The sequence below is a fragment of the Grampus griseus genome (assembly GCF_964374135.1).
Source record: "Grampus griseus genome assembly, chromosome: 12".
Taxonomy (NCBI): domain Eukaryota; kingdom Metazoa; phylum Chordata; class Mammalia; order Artiodactyla; family Delphinidae; genus Grampus; species Grampus griseus.
In genome coordinates, this window is record NC_139006.1 from 40,699,356 (window position 1) to 40,718,248 (window position 18,893).

General features: G+C 39.4%; 1 protein-coding gene across 4 annotated transcripts in view; it reads left to right on the plus strand.

Annotated features, from left to right (window-relative positions):
• Nucleotides 1–18,893, plus strand: part of LAMA3 (laminin subunit alpha 3) — a gene marked incomplete at its 5' end in the record, with an annotated part of 240,762 nt that overhangs the window by 182,741 nt on the left and 39,128 nt on the right. For 2 of the 4 annotated variants that reach the window (XM_082667718.1, XM_082667720.1), the window contains 13 exons: nucleotides 224–274; nucleotides 1,186–1,337; nucleotides 6,251–6,361; nucleotides 6,474–6,585; nucleotides 6,798–6,965; nucleotides 8,415–8,611; nucleotides 9,799–9,915; nucleotides 10,987–11,141; nucleotides 11,421–11,562; nucleotides 12,404–12,506; nucleotides 13,464–13,580; nucleotides 13,666–13,845; nucleotides 14,395–14,537. In XM_082667718.1, coding sequence (XP_082523844.1) covers nucleotides 224–274; nucleotides 1,186–1,337; nucleotides 6,251–6,361; nucleotides 6,474–6,585; nucleotides 6,798–6,965; nucleotides 8,415–8,611; nucleotides 9,799–9,915; nucleotides 10,987–11,141; nucleotides 11,421–11,562; nucleotides 12,404–12,506; nucleotides 13,464–13,580; nucleotides 13,666–13,845; nucleotides 14,395–14,537 — 1,748 coding nt within the window. The remainder of the gene's footprint in view (nucleotides 1–223; nucleotides 275–1,185; nucleotides 1,338–6,250; nucleotides 6,362–6,473; nucleotides 6,586–6,797; nucleotides 6,966–8,414; nucleotides 8,612–9,798; nucleotides 9,916–10,986; nucleotides 11,142–11,420; nucleotides 11,563–12,403; nucleotides 12,507–13,463; nucleotides 13,581–13,665; nucleotides 13,846–14,394; nucleotides 14,538–18,893) is intronic. The other 2 variants (XM_082667719.1, XM_082667721.1) reach the window with 1 other exon arrangement.

Sequence of the window (18,893 nt, forward strand, 5' to 3'; positions counted from 1 at the left end):
CGATGCAGGGGACACGGGTTCGTGCCCCGGTCCGGGAAGATCCCACATGCCGCAGAGCGGCTGGGCCCGTGAGCCATGGCCGCTGAGCCTGCGCGTCCGGAGCCTGTGCTCCGCAACGGGAGAGGCCACAGCGGTGAGAGGCCCACATACTGCAAAAAAAAAAAAAAAGCATGTGAAGAGTAAGTTTAATAACGCTGTCTTCTCTGGTTACTCCTCATTTCAGACTGCATAAACCAAGAACCCAAAGATGGTGGCCCTGGAGAAGAATGTGACGGTGAGAAGAGAAATGGCCCCTCCTTTCCAAGTTGTGGGGTTCAGCTTAAAATCCATGAGCCCTACACTGGGACACGCAGTTTCGAGTCTGGGAAAGCAGTGGTGGGAGGTGGTGGAAGGAGGGCTACTTAGAGTCACCTCCAGCCTCTGTCAACTAAAATCTGTGTGACCTCGTGCAAATGACCTTACTTCTTCACGCCTCGGTTTCATCATTTGTCAGATGGTAAAACTGAGGTTGGTAATAACTATGCGAACCTCATAGAGCTGTTGGAAAAATGCTTATAAATCCCTTATCATGATTCTTGGTAAATAGCAAGCACTCCATAAATAAAAACTATTTATTACCCTTTTCCCACATACAAAATAAGCAACAAGTTGAATAGATTCACCATTTCTTTTTCATTTCAGTTTTATTGAGATATAATTGACATGCAACATTGTATTAAAGTATATAACATAATGATTTGATATATGTGTATGTTGTGAAATGATCACCACAATTAACTTAGTTACCATCCATCACCTCACACAGTTACAAATTTTCTGTCTTGCATTAGGAATTTTTAAGATCTACTCTTCTAGCAACTTTTAAATATATAATACAGTGTCGTTAACTATAGTCACTGTGCTGTACGTTACATCCCAAGAACTTACTTATCATATAACTGGAATTTTGTACCTTTTGACCACCCTCACCCTTTTTCCCCATTCCACCATTTCTTTGTCAAATGCCCCCTGTCTAGAGATCTCCCTTTTTCAGAATCTGCATCTTTCCCGGAGAAGTCCAGGATTGTGATTTTTGCCTGTGATGGGCTATGTGTGTATTAACTGGGCAGCACAGCTCTGGGGCTCTGTTTGCATTCCTGTGGCTCCAGCCCACAGCACTTGTGCCTTTGATTGCGGCCCCCACAGATTGTGACAGCTGTGTGATGACGCTCTTGAACGACCTGGCCACCATGGAGGACGAGCTCCTCCTGGTCAAGTCTCAGCTGCAGGGCCTGAGTGCCAGCGTGGGGACCCTGGAGCAGATGAGGCACTTGGAGACCCAGACCAAGGACCTGAGGGTAAGTACTCTGTGGGTCCAGCATGATGCCTGACCCAGAGCAGATACTTGGTGAAGAGAGATGCTATGTGAACGAATACTCCTCATGTGAGAAAGGGGAGAACTTGACTCCACTTAAGGCTCAGGGAGGCTGTCCTCCTTCCTCTGATCTAAATGAAGGTTAGATTTTTACTGGTGAAAAGTACCGGTGAACACACAAAACTAACACTTCTAAGTGAACATTCCTTACATACTGAATGTTTCTGGGCTCATTCTTCTCATAACTTTAGCTCACTGTTTTGCATTTGGAAGACTCGTACGAATTTGAGTACAGTTGTTATTAATTCTTCTTTAAATGTTTGATGGAATTTTCCAGTGAAGCCATGCGGGCCTGGGATTTTCTTTGTTGAAAGTTTTTTTTTTAATTGAACTGTAAGTTCAATTAAAAAATAGATATGGGACAATTAGGATTTATCTATTTCTTCTTGAGTGATATTTAGTAATTTGTGCCTTTCGAACAATTTTTCTATTTCGTCTAAATTACCAAATGTATTGCAATACAGTTGTTCATAATTTTTCCTTATCCTTTTAATATCTGCAAAATCTGTAGTGATGCTTTCTCATTCATTCTGGTTATTGGTCATTTGTGTCTTATCTCTTTTTTTGATTATTCTGGCTAGAGGTTTATCAATTTTATTGATCTTTTTATTTCATTGATTTCTCTCTGCTTTTCTTCAGTTTTCAATTTCATTGACTTCTGTTCTTATCCATATCTTTTCTTCCTTCTGCTTGCTTTGGGTTTAGTTTGCCATTCATTTTCTAGTTTCTTAAGATAAAAGCTTATTTACTGATCCAAAACCTTTCTTAACATAAGCATTTAGTGCTATAAGTTTTCCCCTAAACACTGCTTTAGCTGTATTCCACACATTTTAAAATATTGTGTTTTCATTTTCATTCAATTCAAAAAGATTTTCTAGGGAGCTCCCTAGTGGCCTAGCGGTTAGGATTCTGGGCTTTCACTGCTGTGGCCTGGGTTCAATCCCTGGTTGGAAACTGAGATCCCACAAGCCACGCAGCGTGGCCAAAGAAAAAAGAAAAATTTTCTAATTCCTCTTGTGACTAGAACTGTATTGTTTAATTTCTGAGTTGGGGATTTTCCAGATAACTCTGTTATTGATTTCTAGTTTAACTCTTTTGGGGTCAGAGAACATACTTTATGATTCCAGTTCTCTTAAATGTGTTGATATCTGTTTCATAGCTCAGAACATGTACTATGTACAGTTGGAAAGAAGGTGGTCAAGAGGGTATCCTAAGAAGTACTAGGGCCGAAAGTGCCCCACGGGCCAGAGTCAGGCTCCCTGGGGGGAAAACGGGGGCTCTTCTGCCTATAAATGGAGGCTGAAAAAGCAACCTCAAAACTTTCCAATTCCCATTGTTGGACAATGGCTGTATGAGAACCTAAGAAAGGACAACCTTGCAGCCAGGATGTGGACAAGACTCACAAACCAGGATCTGTGCTGAAATGTGACATTCTCACTATCACCATAATGTACAAATCCTAAGCTGTCACTATAACACCTGGTCCTGGACTGGGGGGTCTGGGGTGGGAGTAATGATGACCACAAGATCACCGGACAGGGCACAGAGAGTGCAGGGAGAAGAAGAAATCTCCCTCTTGGAAGGAGCCTGCAAACACTGTAACAGACAGATAATAAGAAAGACATGCAACAGAAGCAACAGTCAAGTGATGAGTTCCCTTTAGAGAAAATGAAAATCATAGGACAATCTGAAAATTACTTTAAGGAATAACATCCAGGGCTTCCCTGGTGGTGCAGTGGTTGGGAGTCCACCTGCTGATGCAGGGGACACGGGTTTGTGTCCCAGTCCGGGAAGATCCCACATGCCGCGGAGTGGCTGGGCCCGTGAGCCATGGCCGCTGAGCCTGCGTGTCCGGAGACTGTGCTCTGCAACGGGAGAGGCCACAACAGTGAGAGGCCCGCGTACCAGAAAAAAAAAAAAGAGAATAACATCCAGTAGAAGGAACAAGAAATTAGAAAAAAATTTTAAACACCAGAAACCAAACAAGAAGAGGTAAATATGAAAAGATCTAAGTAAAACTCGTGGAAATGAAGAAATATACTCAAAGTAAAATAAATCAGTAGATGAGATAAACCCTAAGCTAGACATAGTGAAAGAAGGTTTGGGGAAAGTTTAATAAGTGCTTTTGGAATGAGGGCTGATTGTAAACCATTAGTGGCTATGGTTGAGTACATACAGCAAAAACTAATGCTAGAAAACTGGTTCTTTTCCATCCCATTAGGGTAATTTTAGAGCATGGTTTGCAGGCTTAACATGGAGAGGAGGGGGGGAAGTCTTTATGTTTTCAGAGAAAAAGAAAAGCCACTTGGGTTACTTTGATGTCATCAGTACAACCCTGCATTTTTTCAATGAAGGGAAGGAAACCAACATTTTGGTATCCATCCTATGTGCCAGGCTCTGTGCTAAGTGCTTTCCTTACGTCTCACAACATCCTGTGAGGAAAATAGTGTTATTTTTATTTACCAGGCCTGGAAAAGCTAAGTAACTTGCCCTCAGTCACACAGCTAGTATGTGGTGGGTCCAGAAGGATTCAAGCCAAGGTGAAATTCCTTTTTTTTTTTTTTTTTTGGCAGCTTTATTTGCAATAAGCAAAAATCAGAAACATCCCAAAAGTCTGTCAGCAGGTGAAGGCATAAATAAATGACTGTACATCTACAAAGTAGAATACTAGTTTGCAATACATTGTAATGAACTACTGATGCATGGGTGAATCTCAGAATAAGTACTCTGACTGAAAGAAGCCAGCCCAGGGAAAGTTCATATCCTAATGAGTGTGTGCGTGTTTATGTGTGACAATCATAAGTTGTGCACAGTTCTAGAAAACGAAAAGTAATCTAATAGTGTGTGTTCCTGGTGATGGGGAAGGAAGTGTCAGGGAGAATCGGGGGGAGGGCTTACAAGGGGCATGAGGAAATGTTTCTTATCTTAATTGTGGAGACAATTTCATGGGTCATGTGTCAAAGCATATCAAATTGTGTACTTTAAACACGTGCCTTTTGTTGTATGTCAGTTATACCTCAGTAAAGCTTTTAAAAAATCAAACGAACAAAAACAGAAAGAGCCTCATTGACCTGTGGGACAACATCAAGTCACCAAACCTATATGTAATTGTTGTCACTGAAGAAAAATGAAGTGAGTAAGGGGCAGAAAAATATTTGTGCATTTAACGGTAGAAAATGTTCCAATTTTGAGGCAAAACTATTAACTCACAGCTCTAAGAAGTCCTGAATTCCAAGCAGGATACAGAATAAAAGTCTTGCTGAAGCCCACCATTAATTAATTGCTTTAAAAACAAAAATAAGTTGACATACTTAAAAGCAGGCTGAAAATAAAAAGATGCATTACAGAAAGGGGAGCAAAGGTAAGAATGACTTTTGTCTTCCTGTCTGCAAAAATTAAAAATAAAACATCTGAAACAATCAGGGCACTGTTGCACAAATTCCAGTTTGTCCCCTAGTGCAGATTATAATAAAACAGAATTAGTAAAATCTACATGTGTTAACCTGCTCTGTGAATGTAGAAAGTCACAGAAAGTTGTAACCTTTTTTTGACAAAATAAAAGAATATCTACTCAGGAAAATGTCAGTCTGTTTTTATAGATTTGTATGAACTTGAGAAAAGTGTAAAAAAGGTCCAACAGATAATTTTGTTCTCTGTAACCTCTGATGTCTGGGATTGGTGAGGGTTTTGAAAGTAGGGTGATTGATTGTCAACCATTATTCATACACAAGATGAAATTCTAAAGACCATGCTTTACCCACTATACTTCTTACTTCTTATACTTCTACTAACACTCTTTAGAATGATGTGCCTTATTTGCCTACAACAAAAATAAAATAGAACTATCTTCTTGCAATGTCACACAAACACTATGAAAATTCAGTAGGAATATGTATGAGAAAGCAACTAATTTTTTGGACGGTCGTATGTATGTGGCATTTTATAATACATTAGCCCACTTACCACTGAAAACAACCCAGCAGCTTAATATTATAATCACCAATATACAGATGAAGGAGATAAAGTCCAGTGAGCTTATCTATTAAGTGGTGAACCTAGGGTGTGGACCTGAGCTGGAAAGCCTGTGTTCTTTTACCCAACGCTGTTCTCGTGTGCAAATAGAGATAATAATTTTGCTTTTTCTTGTAAACATTCTCAAGGTATTAACATATTTTTTCCCCAAAATTGAAAATATTTACTCTTCTAGATATTATATGAGGCAATGTCACCCTCTAAAAGTAATGAGGCTGTTGAGTTCCTCAAAAAGGACAGGGGACCAGGATTTGAGTCCTGAAGCAATCAGTAATCACCTGTACTGCTGTGGCATGGATGGGTCACCCAACTTCTTTGGGCTTCTGTTTTCTCATTTTTTTTCATATTGAATAAGGGTATTCAATTAAATGAGCTACAAATTTCCCTCCTGCTCTATAATTCTTTGAATCTAGTGAGTCCCTGAATAGAGTAGCCATAGGCACTTCTTTTTAGTATTATCAGGTAACATATAGGTTAAAAATAACTGAACAATTCTTTATAATAGAATCTAAACCTTAATACGTCAAGTAAGTGACATCACCCTCATTTCTATAAGGTTAGATCGTTAATTCAAGTAAAGTATCTCTTGTCTCTTCATGTTTTTAAATTTTACTACTTTATTTTAGAGCCATATCGCAACTTACATCAGAAATTTATTCTTCATGTGGCCTATTTTTTTTCTAAGGATCAGCATTGGTCTTGCTAAATGAAGCTTTTCACATCATCACCAGGTTTACCAACTTGGTAAGACTTCCCTCCAAATTTCTACTCTAAAGTGAGATTAACTTTGTATGTTACTTTCAGAGCCAGTTGCTCAGCTACAGTTCCACCGTTTCAAATCATAAATCAAAACTGGATGGCCTGGAAAAAGAACTGAGTAACTTGAATCGTGAATTTGAAACTTTGCAAGAAAAGGTAATGTGTTAGGTCAATAACATTAACTTTTTTTTTTTTTTGCTTTCAGAATACTGTTAGTTTTTTCCTCCCATCAACTTACTTTTTGCTCATCAATTTGTTTTTCATATAGGTTCAAATAAATTCCAGAAAAGCTCAAACATTATTTAGCAATGTTGATCGGACAACCCAAGGCGCCAAAGAGCTGGACACAAAGATTAAAAATGTCATCCGGAATGTGCACAGTAAGAAGAGTTACTCAGCCCAATTAAACATCTTTTATATTACTTTGTAGCCTTTGTTGTACAAAGAAAAAGTTCAACATTATGAAAAAGAACCTGTAGTGATACTAAAAAACCAATATGAACCCTCCATAAAAATCTCGGCCTTTTTTTTTTTTTAGTAGTCTGCTGGAGTCCAGAATTCCCAGTTCAATAAACTGCTTGATGTTTTCCAGTTCTTGTGAAGCAGATCTCTGGGACAGAAGGAGAAGGAAACAACTTGCCTTTGGACGATTTTTCCAGAAAGCTGGCTGAAGCGGAGCGCATGTTGAGGGAACTGAGGAACCGCAACTTTGGGAAGAACCTGAGGGAAGCAGAAGCTGAAAAAAGAGAGGCTCAGCTTCGTAAGGACCCTCCCAAATTCTTGCATACAATCCGTTCTAATTGGTTTGAAATACGGTGTGCAGAGTGTATAGTCACCGGTGCCAGGTGGAGGGGCTCATCCTTTCAGCGTATATTACTGGTAGAGGATCACGTGGTGAAAGTAGGTAGCCCCTTCAGATTACTGAGAAGCCGTAGGACAGAACAACACTTTTTTAATTTATTGAAGTATAGTTGATTTACAATGTTGTGTTAATTTCTGCTGTACGGCAAAGTGATTTCAGTTATACATATATACATACTTTCTTTTTCACGTTACTTTCCATTATGGTTTATCACAGGATATTGAATATAGTTACCTGTACTTTGCAGTAGAAGCTTGTTGTTTATCCATCCTATGTATAAGAGTTTACATCTACCAATCCCAGACTCTCAATCCTTCCCTCCCTCCCCACTCCTTGGCAATCACAAGTCTCCTCTATGTCTGTGAGTCTGTTTCTTTTTCATAGATATGTTCATTTGTGTCATATTTTAGATTCCACATATAAGTGATATCGTATGGTTTTTGTCTTTGTTTGGCTTACTTCACTTACTTAGTAAGATAATTTCTAGGTCCATCCATATTGCTGCAAATGGCATTATTTCATTCTTTTTAAAGGCTGAGTAATATTCCATTGTACATATATACCACATCTTCTTTATCCATAGAATAGAATATCTTACCATCATGCAAAAAAAAAAAGTTTCTTCTTAGATATTAGACACTGATACCTCTTGTTCCTTTTTAACTGCATTTTCATTCTTCTTTCATTCATCTCCACTCAGCTCTCTCATATCATTTTTAATGGTCACCTTATCACCATTGAGCTTTTGAATCATACATTGATATTAGCACTACTGTTACCTCCAAAAATGAATATACTAGAAATTAACTGAATATATCTAAAGGTTTGGGTTAGGGGAAAAGCCTCATTAGCTCAAAACTGTAAGAAATAATAATTTGGTGTATATTTTCCCAAATACTGACCTTTATTCTCTAGTAAAATGATGTATCAGTGGTTACAGATAGTAGCAGTTCTCTTTTAGCATTTGTATTGTTTAAATTTAATATTAGCCTTGGCTTTTAGCTGCAAGGAGACAGTGTTAGTAGTAGAAGGAGCATGTACTTTGTGCTCTGCAGGTCAAGTTCAAGTCCCAAGGCTAAAACCTTGTCACCCAATTTCTCAGGCCATCCATTTTCCTATCTGAAACATGAGGATGATAATTACTGTTTTCATGTGGTTGTTGCGAAAGTTAAATGAGACAGTGTGTGTATAACATAACATAAATGCTAGTTTCCTTTCCTGTTCCCTTGCAAGTTCGAGGAAAACCATGAAGTGAGTAGAAACTCAATTCTCCTTCTGTAGTCTTTATAAGTTAGCTTCCAATGTACTCATCTCTCAAGTGGAAAACAAAAAGGTGATGTATTACAGTGCTGACTCGGATAAGGAGCTGGCTGGAAAACCACCAGGTGGAGAACAATGGGCTTGTTAAGAATATACGAGATTCTTTAAATGAATACGAAGCCAAACTCAGTGACCTCCGTGCCGCGCTACAGGAGGCCAGTACCCAAGCAAAGCAGGCCACCGGCCTCAACCGAGAAAACGAGAGGGCTTTGGAATCCATCAAGGTGAGGTCACGGTCAGAATCTGCATGGTTTGGTTAATGACGAGGATGAGGGAACAGGAATCTTCATCGTTAATAAAGTGGCAGAGCCAGGCAGCTGTCTGTTCAGGAAACCCTAATCAAATAGGAGCGAGGCATTAAAGGCAAAATCAAAGTAGTTGCTACTCCTCAGCGGCCAGAAAAGTTTCTGACCTTAAACCACAGAGAAAGCAGAGCAAATCGCTTCACCCCCACCCCTGGCTGATAGAGTGCTGGACCAATAATGTTGCCAAATAGGTGAGAAATTAATATTGTTATAATTAATTCAAAGTGTACAGTGTATGCTCTAAATAACTGACTTTTTGCGTCATATATGTAAACATCATTATCAGAATCACCAGCAAAGGCATTTTAAGCCATTACTTGCTTCATAGGAAATAAGTCAAAATACCGGCCACATGCAGGAGTTGCAATGAGGATTTAAAGCTCGAATTCTATAGTGTGTATTTCAGTGGTGAACACTGTAGGCTAAAACAACAACAAAAGTGTGAGGGGCTATGAAATGACAGTAAGATCAAAGTGGAATAACATAGGACTGAACACCCCCCCCCCCAAAAAAAAAAACACAAGAATTTCGTAAAAGACAATGACTAATATCTTCACTGATGGTGATAGGGTTAGCTCCCAAAGCCTCTTCAGGTAGTAACACCTCTGTTGGAAGTCACTGATTTTGCCAAGGGGAAGGGAGCAGGGTCCAATTTTACGGGTCCCTGAACTCGGTCCGCCTCCACCCTGGCATCCTAAAGTCCTGTGTGTTTCCTTATTGAAGTGTCCCAACATCTTCGCTGGGACCGGCATGTAGAGTGTGCTGATGGTTGGTGCTGATTCCCTTAGTTAAAATCCCTCGTTCTGATCCCCTAGCCAGAGCTTAATTATATATCCACCTCATGGGCCTGGTTGAGCCCAGTGTAGAAACCTTCTCCAATGTGACAGCGATTGTTTCATTGGCATGTTGTCTGTGGAAACTATGACAACACACCTACACAACAAATTGAGCTGATGTCTCATGGCTTTGGAGTTTCCTAGATGACCTTTAAGTGCAAGAAGACATTCTGACTCTGAAACTACTTCTATGCTGTTGTCCAATAAATGTGCCTGTGCCTTCTGACGATACATCATGAAGCTCACAGACATTCTTTTTATTCTCTCCAGAGACAAGTTAAAGAAATGAATTCCCTCCAGAGTGACTTCACCAAGCATCTAGCCACCGCAGACTCTTCCTTACTGCAAACTAATGTTGCCTTGGAGCTGATGAGTAAAAGCCATGAGGTAGAGGCAAAACTGGTTCTCTGGAAAATCAAAAAGCATTTAAATTATGTTTCGAGGAAACTATGAGATCGGCTAACCAATTTTTTCTCCAATATATGTCTTTTAGGTGGAAGAAAATATACCAGATGGTTAAGAGTGGTTGTCCCTTGCGGGCGGGGGGGGGGGGGGTGAATGATGTATCTTCTCTAGATCTATCTCTATTATCTAATTTGCCTGCAGTGAGTGAATGTTACTTTTGTGATAACGAAAAAAAATGTGGTGCTATTTTTAAAATATCATTTTCATCTCTAAGATGAATAAGGTCTGAGGATCTAATGTAAAGCAATATGACTCTAGTCATATACATATACGTACATATACATAGGTACATATACATACATACATATACATATGACTCTAGTCATATACATATTCATATACAGCACTATATTGTATAATTGAAATTCGCTAAAAGAGAATTTAAATGTTCTCACCCCCACTCCCAAAAAAGTTAAGAGGATAAAATATGAGCTGATTGATGTGTTAACTCACTGGGGGAATCCTTTCACAATGTATGCGTATATCAAATCATCACTTCGTGCACTTTAAATAGCTTACAATCGTATGTCAGTTATACCTCAGTAAAGCTAAAAAACAATTAAAAAATAAAATAAAATATCAGGCATACATTATTAACAGAAGACATTTAGGACTGGTAAAAGATGGACAACATTTCTTAGCAGCCCATTGGTCATTTTGAAAATATCTTTTATTATCGCTATTTCTAAATCAGAAAAAAGGTATTTTGGTTTAGTGCAGCTATACACAAATGATAATAATGAGCTTTTATAAAATCTATCAAAGTGGGTACCCACCATATGGAAAATGTTCAAAATGGTGGTATAACTTGGGAGAATATTATCAGTGTCAATATCTCAAGTAACCAAGGAATAATTGGTGTGCTGAGCGGGCTCAGAAAACAGTTTCTCATTGTTGCTTCCTGGAAACGTCATTTACAACAGAGGTCAAGAAAATGGCATATACGTGCTTTGCTTAAGTTGACACTACCTCTTGTTTACTTGGAAAATATAGGAATATGAAAAACTAGCTGTCACCTTAAATGAAGCAAGACACGAACTAAGTGACAAAGTGAGAGAACTTTCCAAATCGTCCAGTAAAGCATCCCTGGTGGGGGAGGCAGAGAAGCATGCGCAGTCTTTACAGGAGCTGGCGAGGCAGCTGGAGGAGTGAGTGGCTGGCCTGACGGGTCTAACTGAAGGGGCCGCTGGAGCCTGGTGGGAAGGCCTCTCAGGGGGAGTGGGGTCTCCAGACCAGGGTGGAGGGCGGCACCCAGGGCCCAGTTCCGAACCCGACCAGCTGCAGGGGCCTGATTCCCAGCTGCATCTTTGGGGCAGAGCTGCAGAGCTTGCAGCCCCAAGTCTCCATCTGTCAAATGAATCGGGAGGTTAGGGGGCTCAGCTGCAGGCAGGGGGGCCGCTGGAGCCCTCTCCTGTACCATTTTCTAGGATCAAGAGGAACACCAGTGGGGATGAGCTGGTACGCTGTGCTGTGGACGCTGCCACCGCCTATGAGAACATCCTCAATGCCATCAAAGCAGCCGAGGACGCAGCGGACAAGGCCACCAGCGCGTCTGAGGCTGCCCTCCAGGTGAGCACCTGCACTGGTACCTTCTCTCCAGGCACTCTGGAGACGACTCGTTTTCCTATCTTCTTTCTGCGTGCACCAAGGAATAGAAAAAAGCATTATTTTAGACCAGAATTTGTTATATAGAATAGACTCGAACTTGCTCTAGATATGTCATTTCTGTATATACTTGACTGTTTGATAAATGTAGCCCACTTTTAAAAATCATTTGTAAAACCAGATAGAAATCACACTGATTATTGATTTTGAACCATGAAAGTATTATACCCTGCTTCTTACCAGGTATGTTTTTATGCTGTGACTGAGTATTGAGCATTAACATTTACCAAAGAAGAGAAATTTTTGTACACAATTTTATAACCATTTATTTCCTGTCATTTGTCTTACACCTGGGCATGTCTGTGGAGTCCTATGGTATCTTAAATGCATCATATAATATTCCTATGTCTAAAAATAAAGAACAAATTATTAACTATGAGAGAATTAGGGGACAGACCTCAGAAGGTTGAAGATTTTTATCTCCCGAAGATTATAAGCCTAAAAACATTTTAGCTCTGTCCTCCATTATTGCAGAGGGTATTGTACAAGTGACAGTGAGAAAATGAGAAGGTGTCACACAATTTGTCATTATATCAGCAGAGATGGGTCCGCCTCCCTAAGCCACAGATGTCTTCTTAGAGCCCTGACTGTATCTTTTAAGGAACAGTCTTTTTAAACCTCCTCCTTACCTTCTAACCTCACTCTTTAAAGATTAAAGATAAGGGCTTTGGGGTAGGATGAAAACTCTTACACTATATTTCCTAAGGTGTATCACATTTAAAGCTGATAAACACTTTGCTTTCAGACAGTGATAAAGGAAGATGTTCCAAGAAAAGCTAAAACCCTGAGTTCCAACAGTGATAAACTGTTAAATGAAGCCAAGATAACCCAGAAGAAGCTACAGCAAGGTACTGAGGGTTAGGGTGGAGGCTGGGATAGTCAAAGACTTGGAAACAACCTATGAGACCAGGAGAGGCAGCCCTAGAAGCAAATGCACTTCTTGAATCTCAGTGTCCCTGCAAATGATACTTTGCAAACTCATAGCTGGGATGTGTCTACCCAATATTCTAACATATACCAAATTAACTAGAACCTCATAAATCTAAGTAAATCTTGAGGCTGATAGGCCTGTTTCGGCCTGGCCTTGGGTTTGGGGAGGGGATTCTTAGTTTTATCCCATGTGGACCCACATAGCATTGAGGTATGTACAGTGCTGCTTTCTTACTTAAGGCACAGGTAATTAGTTTCAGGTCATTAGAGCAACTGCTTCAAAATTTCTTAAGCCCTAAAATCTTAGCAACTGAAAGTACCAAAAATCACTACCACTATGGGGCATGAAGATTTTTAAATTTTTGTCTTTGAACTTTTTCTACTTATTTAATTTGATTTTTTTAAAAAAATAATTAAACCGTCTCGATCTCACCAAATTCCTGTGTTCAGAAAATGCTGTGTCTTGATTTTCTCTGGTCTCCTGTGGTCATTCATAGCTGAGCAGCCATCCAAGCTCATAGCCCTCACTTACCTTCTTAATCCTTTCAAAGCAGTTAGATGCCTTCTACCAGTAAATAAATATATTTATTTATTTATCTTTTTTCATTTTTTAAAATTAAAATGAGTTATTACACCTCTCCCTTTCCTCATGTGCATTTCCAAGGAGCCTGGTAACACAGGCTCTGTATGCTCCTGGCCTCTGTAACTGGAGGACCTGTGGGTCTAGGTGCATGCAGTGGGCATCTCGGGGATGACTGCTAAGATGCAGGTCTGCTCAATGCTGTGCAGACCTTGGCTACTTCAGGGGTCACCAATACCCACAGATGATCAAGATCTTTAGGGTAATTGCCTCTTGCTGCTTTATTTTATTTTAGAAATCAGTCCGGCTCTCAACAACCTGCAGCAAACTCTGAAAATTATGACCGTTCAGAAAGGGCTGGTAGACACCAATCTCACGACCATCCGCGATGATCTTCGTGGGATACAGAGAGGTCAGCAGCTCCCTAACCCACTGGACTTGGCTTCTTTTGTCAAGCATTTTAGATACTTACCCCTCCCTGTTTGTGTGTGCATTAGATGACATTGATGGTATAATCAATAGTGCAAAGAGCATGGTCAGAAATGCCAACGACATCACAAATGATGTTCTAGATGGGCTCAACCCCATTCAGACAGACGTGGAAAGAATTAAGGATACCTATGGGAGCACCGGGAGTGAAGACTTCAACAAGGCTCTCACCGATGCAGATAATTCAGGTAGCAGGCAGTCTCTGCCCAGGACATATTATCCATTTTCTCCATCAGTATGTGCTTTGGTCAGTTTTAATTTTTCCCTGGTAAAGTCTGATCTTAGAAATTAAAATATTAAAAACAACTTCACATAATCCATTCAAAGAGTGTGGCTATTCTGTTAGTGAAAAGGACCAAGTAGGATTTTTGAAAAAAATCCATGAACATTGCTCTTGATTTTCCCTTTTATAGAGTGGAGATATAGGTCCCTGAATTATGAGGAATTGAATTATTATTAATATTAAAGATCAAAAAGCAAAGATTTATTTTTTATAGTGGTCAAGAAAGATGATTTGATATCTAGATTGCAGAATAAGATCCATGATGTATTTATATAGAAATACGTATAATATATATTTCTATAATATAGAAACTGTATTACCTGATTCTGAGTCATCCTGTCCAACGTTTGGGACCCAGACATACCACTTGACAAGTACTATCAATGAGAACATCTGTATTTAACCTTTTCTCAACTCACAATGATAAATTTCTGTTTTGTAATCTCACCAACAGTAAAGAAATTAACCAGCAAACTGCCTGATCTTTTGAGCAAGATTGAAAGTATCAACCAACAGCTGTTGCCACTGGGCAACATCTCTGACAACATGGACCGCATACGGGAGCTAATTCAGCAGGCCAGAGATGCTGCGAATAAGGTGGGTGTGACCCCACATTGCCAGGCACCAAGGCTCATTCTTTGATAAGTTACTCCATTCATTAGGAAAGGAAAGGTATCTATGTGCTCAAGAACTGGTTGTCTGTCTTTTTATTTATTTTTTGGCTGCATTGCGTCTTTGTTGCTGTGCGCAAGCTTTCTCTAGTTGAGGCGAGCGGGGGCCACTCTTTGTTGTGGTGCGTGAGCTGCTTATTGTGGTGGCTTCTCTCATTGCGGAGCATGGGCTCTAGGCGCGTGGGCTTCAGTAGCTGTGGTGCGTGGGCTCGGTAGTTGCGGCTCACCGGCTCTAGAGCATATGCTCAGTAGTTGTGGTGTACGGGCTTAGTTGCTCCGCAGCATGTGAGATCTTCCTGGACCCGGAATCAAACCTGTGTCTCCTCCATTGGCAGGCAGATTCTCAACCACTGCGCCCAAGTCCCCTGGTTGTCTTTCTTGCCATAATTCTTTGGTTGCTTCCAATGTGCAAGTTCATTTCCTCCTGTCATCCTTCAAAAGTACACGTCATCTTCATCCCTTAGATGATCTGGTACATCAAGGACCTGGAGCAGTTTCCTTCTCACTGACTCATGCAGACAGGAAGCAGGATTCTCCTCCAGGCTCCAGTTGGTAAAGTGTTATTGCAAGTTCGAGTAAGGGTTCTGTGATTGGAACGTGCAGATGTGATACTGAACAAGAACTACCTTCTCATTTTAACTTGGAAGTTGTAGAATCCACTTTTATTGAGGATGGAGGAATGGTTCCTACCAGCATGAGCAGTGTTCTGAATAGGAGATTACAGCAATTTTCCTTCATTGGAAAATTCTATCAGCCTTTCTAATTTTAATCTAACATTATTTACTTGAATTCCTTACGCTTCTCCCTCACAATTTGTTTTATCCTAAAATAATGTAAATGAAATAGCTTGTATTTTTCAGCCACCTCCCTGTGAGATATTTGGAGATAGAGAGTTGGAAAACCAAGTCAGAATATCACTGCCCTGGAGGCACCATGGTTGATATCCAGGCTCAATATTACGTCTTTTGAGCCTCAAAAGCTGCCTTTTCTTTTAGGAAGGAGAATGACTCCCAACACAAAATTTTTAGCAGAAAATCAAAGAGCCTAAGGCACAGTTTGGCAGAAACTACCCTCTTCATACCCATACGCATCTTATAAAAAGCAAATGAAAAAGCATGTTTCTAGCTTTTGCCCTTCTGTGTTCATTCACTGATTTACTGAACATAATCTGAAGTGTATGAATAGCACAGTGGCTTAGAACTGGTTAACCGAGGCAGACGGCCTTGTTCTGATCTCTGCTCTGTCACTTACGAAAATAAGACTAGTTACAGTTTATAGGTAAATGATATTTAGTAAAAATATTAAAACACACATGAGAAGCAGGGCATGGGAGTCCAAATCCAGCGTAGTGGTGACCTCTGAGAAGGGAGAGCAGACTGGGAACAGGGTGGGATACATGATGGGATTCAGTCATAGCAGTAATGCTTAATTTCTTAAGAAGGTCGTGCATATGCAGGTGTAGTCTCTTTTTTTGTGTTCATAAAATGTTTTTTTTTGAAATTTATTTTTTTTTATACAGCAGGTTCTTATTAGTTATCAATTTAATATATATTAGTGTATATATGTCAATCCTAATCTCCCAATTCATCACACCCCACCACCGCTTTCTCCCCTTGGTGTCCATAGTTTGTTCTCTACATCTGTGTCTCTATTTCTGCCCTGCAAACCGGTTCATCTGTACCATTTTTCTAGGTTGCACATATATGCATTAATATACGATATTTGTTTTTCTATTTCTGACTTACTTCACTCTGTATGACAGTCTCTAGATCCAGCCACATCTCTACAAATAACCCAATTTCGTTCCGTTTTATGGCTGAGTAATATTCCATTGTATATATGTACCACAACTTCTTTATCCATTCGTCTGTCGATGGGTATTTAGGTTGCTTCCATGACCTGGCTATTGTAAATAGTGCTGCAGTGAACATTGGGTGCATGTGTCTCTTTGAATTATGGTTTTCTCTGGGTATATGCCCAGTAGTGGGATTGCTGGGTCATATGGTAATTCTATTTTTAGTTTTTTAAGGAATCTCCATACTGTTCTCCATAGTGGCTGTATCAATTTACATTCCCACCAACAGCACCAGAGTGTTCCCATTTCTCAACACCCTCTCCAGCATTTGTTGTTTGTAGATTTTCTGATGATGCCCATTCTAACTGGTGTGAGGTGATGCCTCATTGTAGTTTTGATTTGCATTTGTCTAATAATTAGTGATGTTAAGCAGCTTTTCAAGTGCTTTTTGGCCATCTGTATAGCTTCTTTGGAGAAATGTCTATTTAGGTCTTCTGTCCATTTTTTGATTGGGTTGTTTGATTTTGTAATATTGAGCTGCATGGGCTGTTTATATATTTTGGAGATTAATCCTTTGTCCATTGATTCGTTTACAAATATTTTCTCCCATTCTGAGGGTTGTCTTTATGTCTTGTTTATGATTTCTTTTGCTGTGCAAAAGCTTTTACGTTTCATTAGGTCCCATTTGTTTATTTTTGTTTTTATTTCCATTACTCTAGGAAGTAGATCAAAAAAGGATCTTGCTGTGATTTATGTCAAAGAGTGTCTTTCCTATGTTTTCCTCTAAGAGTTTTATAGTGTCCGGTCTTATATTTAGGTCTCTAATCCATTTTGAGTTTATTTTTGTATATGGTGTTAGGGAGTGTTCTAATTCTTTTACATGTAGCTGTCCAGTTTTCCCAGCACCACTTATTGTAGAGATTGTCTTTTTTCCATTGTATATCCTTGCCTCCTTTGTCATAGATTAGTTGACCATAGGTGCGTGGGTTTATCTCTGGGATTTCTATCCTGTTCCATTGATCTACATTTCTGTTTTTGTGCCAGTACCATACTGTCTTGATTACAGTAGGTTTGTAGTATAGTCTGAAGTCAGGGAGTCTGATTCCTCCAGCTCCATTTTTTTCCCTCAAGACTGCTTTGACTATTTGGGGTCTTTTGTGTCTCCATACAAATTTTAAAATTTTTTTGTTCTAGTTCTGTAAAAAATGCCGTTGGTAATTTGATAGGGATTGCATTGAATCTGTAGATTGCTTTGGGTAGTATAGTCATTTTCACAATATTTATTCTTCCAATCCAAGAATATGGTATATCTCTCCATCTGTTGGTATCATCTTTAATTTCTTTCATCAGTGTCTTATAGTTTTCTGCATACAGGTCTTTTTTCTCCTTAGGTAGGTTTATTCCTAGGTATTTTATTCTTTTTGTTGCAATGGTAAATGGGAGTGTTTCCTTAATTTCTCTTTCAGATTTTTCATCATTAGTGTATAGGAATGCAAGAGATTTCTGTGCATTAATTTTGTATCCTGCAACTTTACCAAATTCATTGGTTAGCTCTAGTAGTTTTCTGGTGGCATCTTTAGGATTCTCTATGTATAGTATCATGTCACCTGCAAACAGTGACAGTTTTACTTCTTCTTTTCCAATTTGTATTCCTTTTATTTCTTTTTCTTCTCTGATTGCCGTGGCTAGGACTTCCAAAACTATGTTGAATAATAGTGGTCAGAGTGGACATCCTTATCTTGCTCCTGATCTTAGAGGAAATGCTTTCAGTTTTTCACCATTGAGAATGATGTTTGCTGTGGGTTTGTCATATATGGCCTTTATTATGTTGAGGTAGGTTCCCTTTGTGTCCACTTCCTGGAGAGTTTTTATCATAAATGGGTGTTGAATTTTGTCAAAAGCTTTTCTGCATCTATTGAGATGATCATATGGTTTTTATTTGTTAATATGGTGTATCACATTGATTGATTTGCATATACTGAAGAATCCTTGCATCTCTGGGATAAATCCCACTTGATCATGGTGTATGATCCTTTTAATGTGTTGCTGGATTCTGTTTGCTGGTATTTTGTTGAGGATTTTTGCATCTATGTTCATGAGTGCTATTGGTCTGTAATTTTCTTTTTTTGTAGTGTCTTTGTCTGGTTTTGGTATCAGGGTGATGGTGGTCTCATAGAATGAGTTTGGGAGTGTTCCTTCCTCTGCAATTTTTTGGAAGAGTTTGAGAAGGATGGTTGTTATCTCTTCTCTATATGTTTGATAGAATTCACCTGTGAAGCCATCTATTCCTGGACTTTTGTTTGTTGGAAGATTTTTAAAGACAGTTTCAATTTCAGTGCTTGTGATTGGTCTGTTCATATTTTCTCTTTCTTCCTGGTTCAGTCTTGAAGGTTATACCTTTCTAAGAATTTGTCCATTTCTTCTAGGTTGTCCATTTTATTGGCATAGAATTGCTTGTAGTAGTCTCTTAGGATGCTTTGTATTTCT